The sequence below is a fragment of the Grammomys surdaster genome, unplaced genomic scaffold (genome assembly GCF_004785775.1).
Source record: "Grammomys surdaster isolate TR1022 unplaced genomic scaffold, NIH_TR_1.0 65, whole genome shotgun sequence".
NCBI lineage: Eukaryota > Metazoa > Chordata > Mammalia > Rodentia > Muridae > Grammomys > Grammomys surdaster.
The window spans coordinates 1993841-2006949 of NW_021604567.1; the positions used below are offsets into that span (position 1 = coordinate 1993841).

At 38.4% G+C, this 13109-nt stretch overlaps 1 protein-coding gene across 8 annotated transcripts in view; it reads right to left on the reverse strand.

Annotated features, from left to right (window-relative positions):
• The window catches only part of Mycbp2 (MYC binding protein 2), a 227615-nt gene that overhangs the window by 9692 nt on the left and 204814 nt on the right, over positions 1–13109 (reverse strand). For all 8 annotated transcript variants that reach the window (XM_028771203.1, XM_028771212.1, XM_028771221.1 and 5 more), the window contains 9 exons: positions 12077–12157; positions 10590–10856; positions 9846–10129; positions 7285–7381; positions 5758–5877; positions 3721–3822; positions 2894–3022; positions 2443–2575; positions 124–227 (listed from right to left, as the gene is read on the reverse strand). In XM_028771203.1, coding sequence (XP_028627036.1) covers positions 124–227; positions 2443–2575; positions 2894–3022; positions 3721–3822; positions 5758–5877; positions 7285–7381; positions 9846–10129; positions 10590–10856; positions 12077–12157 — 1317 coding nt within the window. The remainder of the gene's footprint in view (positions 1–123; positions 228–2442; positions 2576–2893; positions 3023–3720; positions 3823–5757; positions 5878–7284; positions 7382–9845; positions 10130–10589; positions 10857–12076; positions 12158–13109) is intronic.

Genomic DNA, 13109 nt, shown 5'->3' on the forward strand with positions numbered 1-13109 from the left:
GCTGTGACAAAGGAAAACTGCACTGAGGCAAAATGACAACCCCTACTAAACAATACAAATGCTTTGTGAGAATATATATACTCTTCCCTCCTGGGATGGCCTAACCTCTAACTAGATACCTACCTGGCAGTCTGCATCTGAACAAACACTACCAACAGCAGATAACTCCGTTCCACTCCTGGACCCACAGAAGCGGCATGCTTCTGAGCTACTTGAGGTGGGTTTCCCTAGGTTCGAGCAAAGGAAAAAATCTTATAAAGTCATGCTTCTTATATAGTAATATAGCTAATTTTGAAAATAGCAGACTAGATTTCATTCAGTTATTAAGGGGTGTAAGGTGGTCTAATTATTAATAATCACCAAAGGGGTAAAAATAAAGATAAATCTAAAATCAAATGAACTTGACTGGTTTATAGCTTTTTAGCAGAAGAAAGAGACTATATATCTTTTTGTTTGTTTGTTTGTTTTCTGTTTTTCCAGACAGGGTTTCTCTGTGTAGCCCTGGCTGTCCTGGAACTCAACTCTGTAAACCAGGCTGGCTTTGAACTCAGAAATCCACCTGCCTCTGGCTCCCAAGTGCTGGGATTAAAGGCGTGTGCCACCACTGCCTGGTTAAGAGACTATATATCTTGTCAAGATAGCAGAATGAGTAAATCTGGCAAGCCCTTATCCAAAATGCACAACACTAGATAAATATTATAATTTTAAAAAATTATTATAGAATGAATATATAGAATAAAGGGAGATTTTTGAATATTTTTATGTAACAAAATTACATAACAGCACAGAATATGACTGGATTATAAAACTTGAAGAATAGAAAAATCTACCCAAGGACCTGCAATTTCAAAAAGAATTTAAATATATTGAAATATTGAAAGAAGAATCAGAATTCCTTAAAACAAAGATTAATGACTTTGCTCATTTTCGAAATCAGGTACTCAAATTCAAGTAACATTAACTGATTCCAGAAATGACTGCAGAACATTCTTTGGAAAAGGAAAGGAGTGTTTATATAAAAGGAAAGGTCAATATTACACTTATTAATGTAGAGCATTGACAGATTACAGGAGAAAAACAAACTGAGTTTGAGAAAAGGCATATGTTGTAGCATATGTAACTCCTTTATATCGAGTTAATTTATTCAGATTTATGCTCAAGGCCAATGGGGGGAAAAATGTGTCAGTAGGACAAATGGCAGACAGCAGCTTTGCTAAAACTGACGAATTTTCATGTTTTGTACATTAAAATTGTAATATGTAAGGTTTTATTTTATTAAAAAAATAGAATGAAAACTGTCTGAAGTTCAAGTGTACAAAAAGTAGTTTTAAGGCAATGGCTGCTCACTTTTATTATTACAATAGTACACAGAACTATTTAGTAAGCCCTGAGAAGTACTAACTGTAGAAGAGACTCTGAAGTAGCACAAAATCATACGACCGTGCAGTTAAGATACACTGTAGATTTACAAAGATGTAAGTAGTCTAAGACAATGGGCAATCAGAGGCTGATGGACTGACTACCGTGGTGGTTTGAATATGAATGGCCCTCATAGGCTCATATATTGCTTAGTCATCAGGAAGTGGAACTGTTTTTAAATGATTAGAATGATTAGGAGGTGTGGCCTTGTAGGAGGAAGTGTTTCATGGGGGTTGGCTCTGAGATTTCAGAAGCCCATGCCAGGCCCAGCCAGCCTGCCTGCCTGCCTGCCTGAGGAACCAGATATAAAGCTCGCAACTACATTTGTACCAACATGCTTCCCATCATGATGATAATGGACTAACCTCTTACACTGTAAGCAACCCCCCAATTAAATGTCTTCTTTTATAAGAGTTGCCTTGGTCATGGTATCTCTTCACAACAGTACAAAAGTAACACAGCAGGTTAGTGGGAAATGGGGTTTCCTAACTTTTAGTCTGATGCTCTTTCTAACATAGATGACTGTCTGTATCTACCAAACATATGTGGTCAAATGACATTATCAAGCATCTGAACCATACTCAAAGTTATTCCTGTTAGATAAGCTAGTGTCTTAATTAGGGTTTTACTGCTGTGAACAGACACAATGACCACAGCAACTCTTATAAGGATAACATATATTTGGGGCTGGCTTACAGGTTCCGAGGTTCAGTCCATTAACATCAAGGTGGGAACATGGCAGCATCTAGGCAGGCATGGTGCAGGAGAAGTTAAGAATTCTGTATCTTCATCTGAAGGCTGTTAGTAGAATACTAGGTCCCAGGCAGCTAGGACAAGGGTATTAAAGCCCACACCCATAAGGCCACACCTACTCCAACAAGGTCATACCTCCCAACAGTGCCACTCCCTGAGCTGAGCATATATAAACCATCACAGCCAGTATCTGACTTATCATACATTATGGACGTAGTTCATCCTCCCTCTTTTAAGTTATGACTTACTTAACTTTTAATTCTCTTTTACCTGTGTGTTCTCGGAATTCCACCATTGCCTTCATTGTTTTAGAATCTGCTAATGCCATCAACCAAAACAGCTTTGTTCTACCACAGCCTTCATGAAGGTCAACCTTTATAGCTTCTTCTTCTTCTTTGAAGACCTGTGTTCCATTACAGAAAGGGGTAGATGTGTTTAGTTCCTGGGGAGAAGCATGAATGTAATCACTCAGCAGCAATAGCTTTCTTTATAAAGCAGTGTAAGAAGTTCCAGGCATATCCAGTGTTCCCTCCTGTGCTCACAAGAGCTTCATGTGTATAAGTAAGGTGCCAACTAAGTCTTGGACAATATAATCACTTGCACAGTTTGTAGTTAATAAGTGAGACCACTGACGGTCAAGTGAGGGTTTAAATCCCAAAGCCCATTTCCCCTAGTTTGCTCTCACACTATTTCAGAGTTGTGGCTATGAAGACAGCCCCACCTGTCTTTGGTGAGTCTTCGTTCGGCGATGCAGATGAAGGAATCTGTCACAGTCAGTACACAGATTGCCACAGATGTTGCATAAGATGATAGCTGCAGTTTCACCGTCATCATGGTTATCACACATAGGCTGGAAGACATTTTCACATGCTACATTAGACTCACAAGAAAGCCTCAGATAAATTGAACCTAACTAATATGTTTATGAAATTGAAGGCCTTTATTCGAAAATCTGCAAGACTTTTAGAATTTGAATGTAAAACAGAACCACTATAGGTATATACCGAACTATCAAAATCTCTATGAATTATTCAATAAGATTAATGTGTATGCAGGGTCAATGGTTAAAGAAAGAAAATGACTTTATTTAGTGACTTACTATTCTCCCTGTTGTTCCAAATCTCATGAATAATAAATGAGCACAGCTCATTACATTTTTTTTAAAGGTAATCAGAAATGTTGAGAGAACTCCATCATGCCCCTGTGAAATGCCTACAGAGCTTCTGTGCCTCCTCTGACTACACTTGAAGAGGGTATGCCACGCCGTTCCTCTCACTGGTTTGCTGCTTTATTTGTCCTAAAGACAACCATGTTTTAGCACAAATCCACCAGGCTGCAAACTTTGCTAACAAGCATGAACCAGAGAAGGATAAAGATTTTATATAATCAAATGAAAGCCCCTAGATTTTCTAAAGCATGAGGTAGGTTTACGGGGTGAATTGGGCAAACTGGATATAAGTTTCCAAGAGCTTGATATGCTGTCTTTCCCCACAAACAATCACTAACTATAAAGAAAACAAAGTTCTTCCACCACAGTCCTGACCTTACCATTTGCTTCTGCTGCCCGTCCTTTCCCATCCACCTCCCGGATGAGAGGCGATCCACATGGTCCTGATCGAGAACACACAGCGATGCCAGCGCAAGCCAGAGCTGTTGAGAAAGGCTGCTGGATTACTGAATTATGTATGGGAACACACTTATGAAATGCTTGAAATCTGACAGAGACGACAGACAGATAAATGCTCGCTCCCTTTGGAAATGCATAGCTATTTAGCAGCTCTTGCCTTTTCCTGATATTGCATATGTGCCATGCACCCATAGACTCCAACTCAATAAATGACTATTCCTGTATAGAATCACTGTTATCTGACATGAAGATATCCTCTACCAATGGTGCAATCAATTCCTTTACAGGAATAGTATTTACTGTACATGACTACTGTGCATTTTCCCAGCTGGTATAGAGTCCAAAGTTCTATACGCCAAATTAACTGATAAGTAGCTAGTTTTGCAGTTCCATAAGCAGCTGGGTATATATTAGGTTACTGTACATAATAACAGTTTTTTAGAAGTCTCTGTTGTCTCAAAAGATCTACTTTGTATGCACTGCCATAAATAAATGTCTAATAAAGTTCAGAAATTCTAGAAAATCTGAGGTGATGAGACAGATGGCTATACAAGTGTGAGAGCCAGAGTGCAAGTTGCTAGAATTCATGTCAAGCTGAGCACGAGAGAGTGCATGCCTGTAATCACAGTGCTCCAGTGCTCCTGTGTAAGAGGAGAAGCAGAGCCGCCCAGGAGGCCTATAGGCCAGCTAGCCTGCTGATGGCAGCAGCTGTAAACAATGAAGCGGCTCTGTCTCAAACAAGATGGAAGATGAGGATCAATACTAGAGGCTGTCCTCTGACCTTCATACATGTGCCAAGGGCACACAAGCATCTGCACACACACACATATCATCACACAGATATACATACATGCAAGACACATGTATATGAAACACTAACATTCCTGAGGGATATAAAGAATGAACTTCAGTTTTACACAGAACAACATGTCCATTCAGTAATAAAACATGGAAAAATGAGAGAAAGAAAATCTATGCAAGTGAAAAGGGAACGTGGAATGAAAGAATTCTTGAGTGGTAGGAAGGGGGTAACAGTAAAACATATTTGTTTTAAGTGTCACACCCATTAGCATGGTGGCATAAACTGGATTTCTCTGCTCTAATAAAATATAACTTACTTCTTTTACAGACTTCAGAGAATTAATCTAAATGATTTCTAGTAGTGTGTATGGTTCAAAATAATGTCATACTTCCCTCTTCAGTAATAGCTTGCATCACCTTTGTAGGTGCATGGCTCATAAAACCTGGTATGTTAAAAATTAGATGTCTCATTTAAAGAATGCAGTCTTATTTCCTCAAAAGTTCAACCCTACCTAAAATTAGGATGTACTGTTTTAAAACATTTTTAGACTTATTTATTCTATTTTATTTGCATGAGCATTTTGCCTGTACACACACACACCCACACCATTTGCATGCCTGTGAAGGTCAGAAGTAGGTGTTAAATCCCCTGGAACTGGAGTTACAGTAGCTTTGAGCCACCAAGTGAATACTGGGAACTGAACCCAACCCTCTGTGAGACTGTAACAAGTGTCCTGAACTGATATCCATTTCTCTAGGCCCAAGTATTGTTTTTAAAAAACAAAGCATGCAAAGTAGCTGAGCTAGGACTCTCACTGGGAGGACTGTGCAGAGGCAGTCTTGTCTTTGAAGGACCCTCAGTCTCTCATAGCATAACGCAGCTACCACTCGACTGACTAAGGTAAGCTACAGTAAACAGGTCAGTAGAAAGATAATAAACACTGTGTAATTTAGGTTTTTCTAACCAGTATATCTTCAGCTTCCTAAATAATAACAAAAGTTGATAGACACACTCAACAGTGAACAGTGATTGCTATCATATTTAATACATAATTCATTTTATGATGAATACTTATTCACTTAAAAATGTGGCTAAGTTGACTTACTGATTACATATAATGATACAGACCAAATTTAAAACAACAACAGAATCTTACTCTAGTTGTTGCAATACATCTCACTGGAGACCTGAATTCCTCTTCCATCTTGGTCAAGGCAATGATGGTCTCTGCAATAGCATTTTTTGTCACTCGGGACCAAGCTTCTGACAGGTGACCCTATTGAGCAGGAAAGAATATCTTATTAAGAAACCAGTATTGTGTCATTATAGCAAACCCTTTTCTCTGAAAAAACACCTCTCAAAGAGAATATTTATAGCAAGATCATGTGCTTTTAGAGGAGGACACAAACTAAAAATCTTCCACAATCTTATGAAATATTTCAGTTGCTAATCTCTACTCTGATGATTGTAAAGCAAATAAAAATTAAAGGCCTCTGTATTTGGATAAAAATAAAAGGTACAAATAAGGTTTCCATGCTTGGGAACCTCAATATTTAAACTAACTTAATTGCCCTAGATGTTCTTTCTGGAGCCTAAGAGCACACACAGGCTCACCCTGTAATTCTGGGCACAGTCCCCAGTAAAAATACCTTTAAAACTTTATTTATTTTTATTTTATATGTATGTTTGGTTAAATGTATATATGTATGTATGTGTATGTGTCTGTGTGTGTGTGTGTGTGTGTGTGCCTTTGGAGGCCTGTAGGGGATGCTGATCCCCTGGAGCTGGAATGACAGACAGTTGTGAGCCATCCTGTGGGCACTATAACCTGAACCTAGATCCTTTGCAAGAGCAGCTGATGCTCTCAACTGTTGAGCTACCTACCCTTCCAGTTCCAGCTATACAGATACTTAATGAGTACCAACACTTCGTTACAGAATTCAGCTCTTCCAAACATTCTTCTTAGGCATTTTAGTTCAATGGGCTTCCTAGAGAATGTCTATTTGCTATGAAGCCTATGAAAATGTCCACAGTTAAGAAAAAAATTATAACTTCAACTTTTCCCCAGAATCTCTCGTCTCATATGTAGTCAATCCGCTAATAGGTAATTGGTGAGACCTCCTTTAAAATGTTCCCTCTGACTCCTCCTCAGGCTGTCTTCTAAAGACACAAAGCAGAGGGGAGCAAAGTGACCTTAGGGACCCAGGCACTCAATGGAGTAGCTCCCTGTCCTTTACACCCCAGGTTTCCCCCCAAAGCTAATACCTTAAGATAGCAGTCCAGGACATAAGTAAAGAATTTAAAGGCCTAAACACTCAGAACAGCAGGAAATAAGAAACTTCTAGGAATCTTTTTTGTTCTTTTTTTTTTGGGGGGGGGAGGGACATGCTTCAACACAAGTTCTTTCTTCTCTTAGAAAGAAGACATTTTATGTTTTAAGGTCCTGGAAAACTTACCTAAATTGTCAGGTAAATTAACTGGAAGTTTAAAATGAACACACTTTGGTGACAAATTTCTCATTCACTGACAAGACCAATGATACAGTAGTGAGCATCCTAAAAATAGTCTTTAAATAAAATTTCAACATTAATGTCCTCTTATTAATTTAGCAGAGTACACTGTTTTCTGTATCAAGCAGCCTCCTGCTCAGTGGACCGTGGTTGTAGTCAGGAAAAGGACTTACTGCTGCCATATCCTTAATCAGCTTGATGATGATCTCGGAGATCTGAGGAGGTGTTGAGCCTTTCATCCACCAATGGCTCTCACCTCTTCGGAGGTAACTACAGAGAAAGCAACATTATGTCAGCACAGAGATCTGAACTGTTTACTGACTGAATCGATTAGAATGTTTCTTGATTTTTATTACACTCTTATTAATTTATTTTGTGTGTATAGGTATGTGTAAGTATGCTATGGGATTCAGAAAGACAAAGAACAACTTTCAGTTTGTTCTCTCCTTCCACTGTGAGTACCAAGAGGTTCACACTCAGCCTGGGAGGCTTGTGTGCAGGTGCCCTTACTCACTGGGCCATCTCACTAGGATTCAGGGTTTCATTTTTTTTTTTCTTTTTTTTTTTAAATTTCTGACTCAGGGTGTTGCTAGGCAATCTAGGCTGGCCTTTAACTTACTAAATCTCCTTCCTTATTTGCATGACTGCTGGAATTACAGGTGTGCTATCCAATTAAGACATTTTATTTTGTTATTTACTTATTTTCTTCATTTTTTTATTTTTGTATGTGTGTACGCTTACATGCATGTGTATGTACCCAGGCATGCAAGCCCACAAAAGCCAGCAGAGGGTGTATAATCCTCTGGAACTGGAGTAATGACTGCAAAAACAAAAACAAACAAAAAAACCCTGGTAACCACTAAACATCTCTCTAGCACAAAATTGAGGTATTTTAAAAGAAAGTCTTTTACCCTAAGTTTCTTTCTTTAGTATCAAGAGAACAAGTATCCTTATTTATGTTCCTTTTCTAATATTTTTGCTTGTATAATACTTCCAGATCACTCCTATCCAGTTCTTAGGCCAAGGACTACAGCCTGTTTCCAGTGCACATGGAGATATGAAAGTAACTGGCACCCAACACTGATATGAGATGAAGATGCCTGGGGATAGAGAGATGGCTACGTGGTTAAAAGCATCTGCTGCATTTGCAGAGGGTCCAGGTTCAATTTCCCACATGGTGCAGGTAGCACACAGCTGTAACTCCAGTTCCAGGGCAGCCAGTGTTTCCTTCTGGCCTTCATGGGTACTGCATGCATGTAGTACATACACATACATGTAAGCAAAGCACTGATACACATCAGATAAAAATAAACAAAATCCTTTAAAAATGTCTATTCTTTCATCATGTTCTTAAGCTCTACACATATTTTGCTATTTAAACAACTATTTTTACACAAGTGTGTGTGTGTGTGTGTGTGTGTGTGTGTGTGTGAGGGGGTATGTACAGGTATGCTTGTTCTTATGTAGGCCCAGTACTAACCCTGGTGTCTTCCTTAACCATCCCTCCTTATGTGGAGGGAGTCTCTGATGGAACCTGGAGCTCAGGCTGTGCTACTCGTCTGGCTGGCGGCTTGTTTAAGGAGTCTTTGTCTCTGCCTCCTGTCTCGGGGATAGCACACAGGCTCACACCCACTGCTTTTAGCCTAAGTTCCGGCAGCTATAGAACTATGGACTGCAGTCTAACCTTGTGTCCCGTGCTTGTGCTGCAAGCATGTGGCCAGCTGAGCTGCCTCCCTCAGCTGTTGGATCTGTATTTGCCTCGTGTCTCTTCCTTTGTTAACTGACATCTTTAACCTTTTCTACAAACTGTTACTGACACTTACCGGTCCTTTGCCCTTTTGTAAACACTATTTTAATCTTATGGCCAATAGTCTATTATGTAGTTGTAGATATTTTCCAAGTAGTTCTTTCAATTTAGAAAAATTTTTATAGTATATATGCCGAATACACTCACTGTTATGTATCAAATCTGTGAATCTTTTTCTACATAACATTTGGCATTACTGTTTTGAAAATTTAAGATTAGACAAACATTCTTCTATAATTTGTCTTTGTAGAGTTTTAAAAGAATTACAATGTATTAGGTAATATAATCTCCTATTATTTATTTATATTGTGGAAAACATTAACATAAACCTGAAATTTATGTTTCTATACAGTGAGAGTCAATCCTTTTCAACAGATACACAAATAGCAAATGTTACCTAAAAAGCTTACTTTCTATATTCTATGATACTCCTCCTTAAAATTTTATTAATTTTGTCTCATTTATTGATTGATTGATTGATTGCTTTTTTTTCCCTTGAAACATGGTGTCTCTGTATAGCTTTGGCTTTCTTCACTCTGTAGTCCAGGCTGGCTCAGACTTAAGAGATCTGCCTGCCTTTGCCTCCAAGTGCTGGAGTTAAAGGCTTGTGCTACCACTGCTCAGCTAATTTAGTAATTTTAAATAATTGAAAATATTAATATTTGCGTGTGAGGGTGCGCATGCATTCAAGAGATGTGTCCATACCACAATGTGTGCAGAAGTAAGAGTACACCTTCGTGAACTTGGGGATCAAACGCAGGTTACCAACCTTGCATGTGGGTGTCTTCCCCTGTTGAGCCATCCTGGTGCCCGACACTCCATTTATGCATATAGCCAGCTGCTCACCAATGTGATTTGGTGAGTGAGGTAACAGGTAAAATTTGTGATGTTTTAAGTTTCGATACTAAAACTGAGAGAATGACAAACCTGGAGTTGAAGATCATCGGCAGGGTGACTGTTGTAACTCCTTTGCCCACAGTGGTGCCGGCTGTCCCCGTGATGGTGGTCCCTTTGGCTTTGAGCTGGACAGTGAGTGCCTTGGCAATGCATCCCAGAAACATGTCCAAGATACCCAGCTTATTCCAGTCTCCTTTCTCAGTTGAGTGAATGATGTCACTGATGTCAGCTGGGGGAAGAGACTTCACTCCTATGATACTGGCCAGACGATTAGGAGTCACTTCAGGCAAAACACGTCTTAGTAAGGAGGTCACCTGATTATAAGATTGAAAAAATACATTTAAATACCGCTACTTTATACTTATCATTTAAAATATGCTTAGCTACTATTCTGTAGCTTTAAAAACTATGGGAAGAACAGAAATTAATTTAATACTTTTAATAATTTATACTTTTAATTTTGAGAAGAATATGACTTAAGCATTTTTAGAGAGGTAGCTAACACCAAAGACAGAATGTAAAAAAAAAAAAAATACAAGCCTTTTATCTTTGTTCTGGATTAAATGGCATAATATATCTCTTGGAAAGAAGTCAGTCAATACCCAGAGTACTACTTATTACACTACACTAGTAATTGGAACAAATCTTAAACGATACAAAAATGGAGGTAAGTTTTGATCAGAAATAAAACATAAAGTATTAAAAGTTCACGTTTACGGTCTTCTGACTTTCAAGTGACAGGGAAGAAACAGAAGTAAGTGGCATGACAGTCACCTGTCTCTGGACCCTCGGAGAGGCTGTGTGGAGCAAGGAAAAGAGATCTTGAAGTAGAGTCAGCTGCTGAGCCAGGTACTGTCTGCCCACATTGGAGCCGCTCAGTGCTAAGACCATGGAGAGCAGCTCGAAGCAGTAAGCGTCGGAGGAGGCGTCTTCGTCACTGGGCTGAGAATTGGCATTTTCCTTGCTGGATATGGCATGCTCCCACTCTTCACGGACTCTTGTGGCTTCCATGCGAATAGCTTGGACGATGTGTGCACACACCTATGTGAAGGAAACAGAAAATACAAAATTTTATTTATGGGTCTTCTTTACTATTACTAAAATAAACAAAAAAATGTAAAATATGCAGGTTAATGTCTGACTTAATATGTTTCTTTGCCAGTATATTCTTCATTATATTATATTCTTAACTCATCTTAAAAATAATGGAACAAACTAGGGGAAACTATGATACAAACTTCAATAATTAAATCACCTGATAAAAATAGCCAAGTTAATGAGACAGGAAAATAAAATATAAATTTATGCTGTTTTTTTTTTTAAAAAGAGATTTAATGTTATGAAAAAATAATAGGCAGGGTAAAAAAAAATCAGTATTTTTCATCTCCCTATTTTTTTTTTTTTTGTTTGATGGAGCTACCCTATGCTAACCAGGCTATCATTAAACTCAAGCCCTCCTTCCTCTATCATGTACATAGCTGAGAGCGCAGAGCCTTTGTGCCGGTTTCCATCCGTATTCTCAATTGCTATTTTTAATGTTACCTGGCATTCCTGTATATGAAGAATCTATGTTTAAAAGTATTAATACTGGTATAGTTAACATTATTAACTGCTTAGTTCTTTCCTTCCTGATTGAGAAAATAAGAGGAAAAAGGGAAATAATAAAATGCAAAAGTCATGTTTGTTATACCTGGTTATTTATGACTAAAATTTAAAAAAATGTACTCAGGTGGGTGTAACAGATCCCAAATATAATCCCAGCATTTGGGATCCCAAGAGAGGGGGGTTGTGAGTTTAAGGCAGGTCTGGCTACCACAGTGAAGCTCTGCCTCCAATCAATCAATCAATCAATCAACCCACTAAAGGTGCTTGGTAGCCACCTACCCACCTACTGAAAACAGAGATAACAGTGAAGCGACAAAGACAGTGAAGTAAGAGAGTTCACATTTGTAATACTTTCCCACTCCTTTATTTTGAGACAAGATTTCACTACATAGGCTGAGCTGGCCTCACATGCTGCAACCTCTGCTCAATTTTCTGCTTCTTAAGTGCTTGGATCATAGGCACAGGGCACCATGCCCGACTTCAAAGTGATGCAGCTATGGCAATGCGCCCATTCCGTTCTAGGAGGAGACACATATTCTACAGGACCAGTGGAGAGGGAGCATTCCAAAGCCTTCACAGATTTAGAGGACATTTTATAAACTGAAAGTCCTTAGACAACCTAAGAGACAAAGGCAGCGGGGCAGCTGGTAACTAACCTGCTTTTGTAAGTTAGTCAGTTTACTCCTGCTGAATATGATTCCAACCATGTGTTCCTTCAGGTCAGCATCGGAGGTTGCCTTTACATAGAAAAATAAAAATAAAGAAGTAGACTATTTAGAGAAAATGTGTATATTTGACATTTTAGAGTGCCTTGAGAAATAATTAAGCATATACCTATATATATATACACATATATGCATATATATGTATGTGTATGTATGTTGAAGTACATTTATGTTAAATTGAAGCTTAAGGGAAGAAATCAAAATCAAAACAAATATGTGGAACACACTGATAAAGATGAGTTCTATAACTTCAAAGGAGGTAATCCAGGCTGGAGAGATGGCTTAGTGGTTAAGAGCACTGACTGCTCTTCCAGAGGTCCTGAGTTCAATTCCCAGCAACCACACATGGTGGATCAGAACCATCTCTAATGGGATCTGATGCTCTCTTCTGGTGTGTCTGAAGAAAGTGACAGTGCACTCATATACATAAAATAAATAAAAGAAAAAAAAGGAAGTAACTATAAAAGTTAAAACTGTTTCCTCAGAACCACTGAGCTCAATCTGCATTACCCATGAAGAGAGGAAACACACAAATAGCCGCCACAAGAAATAAAAACAGGTTTTACTATAGATTTTACAGATATTAAAGATATTGATACTACTGTAAACAATTTATGCCAACAAGTTCCATAAGCAAACAGATTAATTAATACAACTACCAAGGCTGTCTCAAGAAGAAATGGGCACTGAAACAGTCCCACATTTAGTAAAGAAAGCAAATCCTGGAGGGAGGTGGCCCTTTACCTTCTGTGGGCTAAATTATGCACAGCTTTGTTCCAGAGAGTTATTTTTATCTTAGCTGTGTTTACATCTCATTTATTTTTTTTTATTTTAAAACAAAACTATGTTGACATATCTGCCATATATCTCTTTGAACTGAGCAATTTCAATAGTTTTTGGTATAATCACAGATATGTACACCTGAGTTAACTGGAGATCATTTCCATCATCTTCAATGAGATAC